The sequence below is a fragment of the Anneissia japonica genome, unplaced genomic scaffold (genome assembly GCF_011630105.1).
Source record: "Anneissia japonica isolate Jap-2015-1 unplaced genomic scaffold, ASM1163010v1 scaffold22576_len3873_cov119, whole genome shotgun sequence".
Taxonomy (NCBI): Eukaryota; Metazoa; Echinodermata; class Crinoidea; order Comatulida; family Comatulidae; genus Anneissia; species Anneissia japonica.
In genome coordinates this window covers 1-3,878 of record NW_022702143.1, presented here as the reverse complement: position 1 = coordinate 3,878, position 3,878 = coordinate 1, and the positions used below count along the sequence as shown (strand labels likewise).

Below are 3,878 nucleotides of genomic sequence, written 5' to 3'. Positions count from 1 at the left end.
AAAACGTCGCATGGACTTAGTGAAAAATGGAGATCTAAATGAAAAAACGTTGCATTTCAGCAACATTTTATGTTGCTTTATTTTATTTTAGGCCTTCTTCAAAATACCTATGCCTGCAGCAGTTGATTTTTTTGCCGTAAAACCAAAATAGTTTCATCCATGCCGACTTTCCGGTCGGTAAGCGTGAGCCCTGACTGAACTCTGCAGAAACTTCACATCGATCTTCGCATCGCGATGTAAAACAAAATGTCGGAAAACTTTTCTTTGACGCATGCGCATTTGCATAAATGTCTACACACACACACACACACACACACACTACACACAATAAAAAACATAGGAAATAGCAAAAGTGATTACAATAATTCCTATTGCATTACATGCATAGGAACTAAAAATTAAGCCAAGAGTCGAATTTGTTGAGAAAAGATCAACAAGCAAGTAATGAATTTTTAGATGTGGTGAACCATTGGAGAAATTTTCCCAATATTCATGTAAATTATTTTTAAATAGAGCAATTTTAATTTCATGGAAGGTATTAGCCCTAATATTATAAAATTGTGGGCATTCTAATAGAAAGTGCTCTATATTTTCAACAGAGTTACAGTTACATAATTTGCAAAAACCTGTGCACTCATCATACCATGTACTTTTCCTACCTTCTAAAGCTAAACAATTAGACCTTGCTTTAAACTTAAGGCTGATCCTTTGAAGTCAGTTTTATCATATAGATATGTTTCAAAAAAAGGTTTGTTTTTATATCTGAGATATTCATTTAAAGTTGATTTCTTACAAGCTCTTTCAAACCATTCATTATCATCATTTGTACAATTTATGAGTTTAAAGTCAGATGAAAGGTAAGTTGATTGATTTACACAAAATTCATGGTTTAAGTCATGCCTCGAAAGAAGCTGCTTAATGAAGTTTAACCATTTCCATTTCATTTTATTTTCATTATGCATAATTGCTTTCAAGAGTAAACGGGGCCACCTGTTATTGTCTAGGTTTTTCTAAGGGTGAATCACTCATGCGGAACTCCAAGTTGTTGGCTCATTGTGTGCACTGTAGCGTGTACCTAAATACAACGGCGGGGTAAAATTAGAAGATGTAACAGCAGTATGTTCCACTAACTTAAATTTCGTACTCGGTGTAAAATGTGTTATACCGAGCCGATTTTTATCATTCAAAAGTCGTTATGAGGTGCTAGTTAACGTTTAATAATATTTTTGGAAAGAAAATTATTTCTCTAAATAGAAGTTCATATGCACCAGCCAAATATAGTAGAATTGTTTATCAGTGAGCCTTAATCTGTGAATAAACAATTTTAATTACTTGTGTAAATATAAAGATGTGGGTAACCCACATCTTTATACAGTATACGACTTTTCATGGACCTCGACCTGCCGGGCCGCGCCGGGCATACGTTTAACGTTTATAAGGTGGCTGGAAAGTCTAATGTGTTTGTTACATAGGGTTGGTTCAAAGACAGAACCCTGCACAACGTCGTTGTTTAGTCTTTTTTATACCTCCATGGTCGGTAAGGTCTGCTCCTTTGTCCGTCACTGCAAAGAGACAAATGATCTTGTATACAAAAGCTCCATAATGGAATCTGTCAAATAGCTCACTCACACACGTGAAGGATGTTTTAAACGGATATAAGAAATTGATTACCAAGCAAGTGAAAAAAGCTTTTTGGACTTTTCGAAAAGTTCTTTCTAATGAATAATAAATAGGCCTATTTCATGGAAATTTCAGAAACTTGCATTAATTAGCAAAAAAAAAAAATTACGTGTCATCTGTAATGATATGTTGTAGACAATAATATACAGTAGGCTGTTCTGACTTTCTTCTATGTTCCTTTATTGGTATCTTGTTATCAACTGCCTTAAGGCTCATGTGTCCTTACTCTATGTATCATACAATAGAGGGCTCACTCATAATCTTAAAGTACCTTCATTACATCTCCCTTTTTTAATTTTAATTTTTTTTTTTTAATTTTAATTTTTTTTTTACAGAATCTAATTATCTAATATTTCTTTTTAGCACTTTAGTTTCCTTTTCCTTAATAAACAATCCTCAACAGGTAATAAATTCTCTTTCATTTGATACAACAATTCTACAACAAACTAATAATAACTACATTCTGTTAACGAATGTTCATTAACTTTTGTGCTCAGAAGTAGACTATCCTGGCACAGTGATTATACAGGGATTATTCTGCCCTTTTTTATATAATCACAGATCAAGTTTTGTAACAGGTTTTCTGTTACGTTTCGGGTAGCGAAGTTGGTTCTGTCTTGTGCTATTTGGTTCTATTCGCCGGTCTTTAGTATTTTGACATCCTTCCTTTTCAATCAAATCTCTACGATTCCTCCTGTAGTATCTACCATCGCTTTCAACTATATACGATCTTGGCGTATTGTGTTTTTCAACAACTAGCGCTGGCTTCCATTGTGTATCTTTTCTTACACAAACTCTATCTCCACTTTTCAGTGCTTTGAGAGGTTTTGCTCCACGATCGTAATAGGTTTTCTGTTTATTTTGTTTGTTTTTGTAGCGTTTTGACAATAGTTTTGTTAGTTTTCGGTTTTAGGAGTTTCTTTGACGTTGGCAACTGCGTTTTTGTTCTACGGCTCATTAGCAATTGAACTGGGGACGGTAGTCCATCTCGCGGCGTATTGCGATAGTTTAGTAACGCTATATATGGATCTTGTTTGTCTTCCTTTGCTTTCTTAAGTATCAACTTTGCTGTTTGTACTGCCTTTTCAGCTCTTCCATTTGATTGCGGGTAATTTGGTGACACTAAAGTATGTTCAAATTCATATGATTTACTGAAAGCCTTAAACTCCGCTGATGAAAATTGAGGTCCATTATCTGACACTACCTCACTTGAGATTCCATGTCTCGCAAATTGTTGTTTACAGAATTTGATGACTGAATTGGATTTTGTACTTGTTAACTGATTTATTTCAAAGTATCCTGAATAGTCATCCACTATCAATAGATAGTCTTTTGCGTACAGTTCAAATAAATCCATTCCGACTTTTTGCCATGGACGTGTTGGTATGTCATGTCCTATCATCGGTTCTTTTGCGTTTCGATTTCTGTGTGTTAGACAAATCTCACAACTGCTCACTGTATCTGCTATTTGTGCATTCATACCAGGCCAGAACATAATATCTCACGCAAGTCTCTTGGTTTTTTCAATACCTTGATGACTTACATGAAGCTTTGCAATCATTTGTTTTGCTGGTATTATCACTCTGTCATTTTTAAACAATAGCTCATCTTCCACTAATATTTCCTCTCTGTAGTCCCAGTATGGTTTTAACTCAGTATCTAGGATCGCTTTGTTACTTGGCCATCAAAGGCGTCTGTTCTGATTGGCTTCCAGTAATTTCGGGTGTCCCACAGGGATCCATTATGGGTCCACTACTCTTTCTGTTATTTATTAATGACTTGCCAAGCTTTGCCTTGAATTCGAGCGTTGCATTATTCGCCGACGATGCTAAATGTTTCAAATCAATTGATACCGTTAATGATTGTTTCCAGCTCCAGTTGGACATTGACGCTCTTACTAGGTGGAGTAATATTTGGAAAATGAAATTCCATCCGTCAAAATGTCAAATTTTATCTTTAACACGTTCTAGAAAACCTATAAAATATGTTTATACGATGAATGGCTGTATCCTTGACAGAACCCAAACTGTTAAGGATCTTGGGGTTGAAATAGCATCTAACCTGTATTGGGATGATCATATTCACAAAATTGTTAAAAAATGTAACATGAAAATGTGTATGATAAAGCGTTCAGTAGGATTTAATGCACCAAAAAATGTTGCATTAACATTATTCAAAGCATTCGTCAGGAGTGATAT

At 34.9% G+C, this 3,878-nt stretch overlaps 1 protein-coding gene across 1 annotated transcript; it reads right to left on the bottom strand.

Annotated features, from left to right (window-relative positions):
• Positions 1-2,536: 2,536 nt before the first annotated feature.
• On the bottom strand, positions 2,537-3,175 carry LOC117103808 (uncharacterized protein K02A2.6-like). Its single transcript, XM_033244431.1, has one exon. It carries the CDS (start codon positions 3,173-3,175, stop codon positions 2,537-2,539), a length of 639 nt encoding a protein of 212 aa, XP_033100322.1.
• Positions 3,176-3,878: the final 703 nt, after the last annotated feature.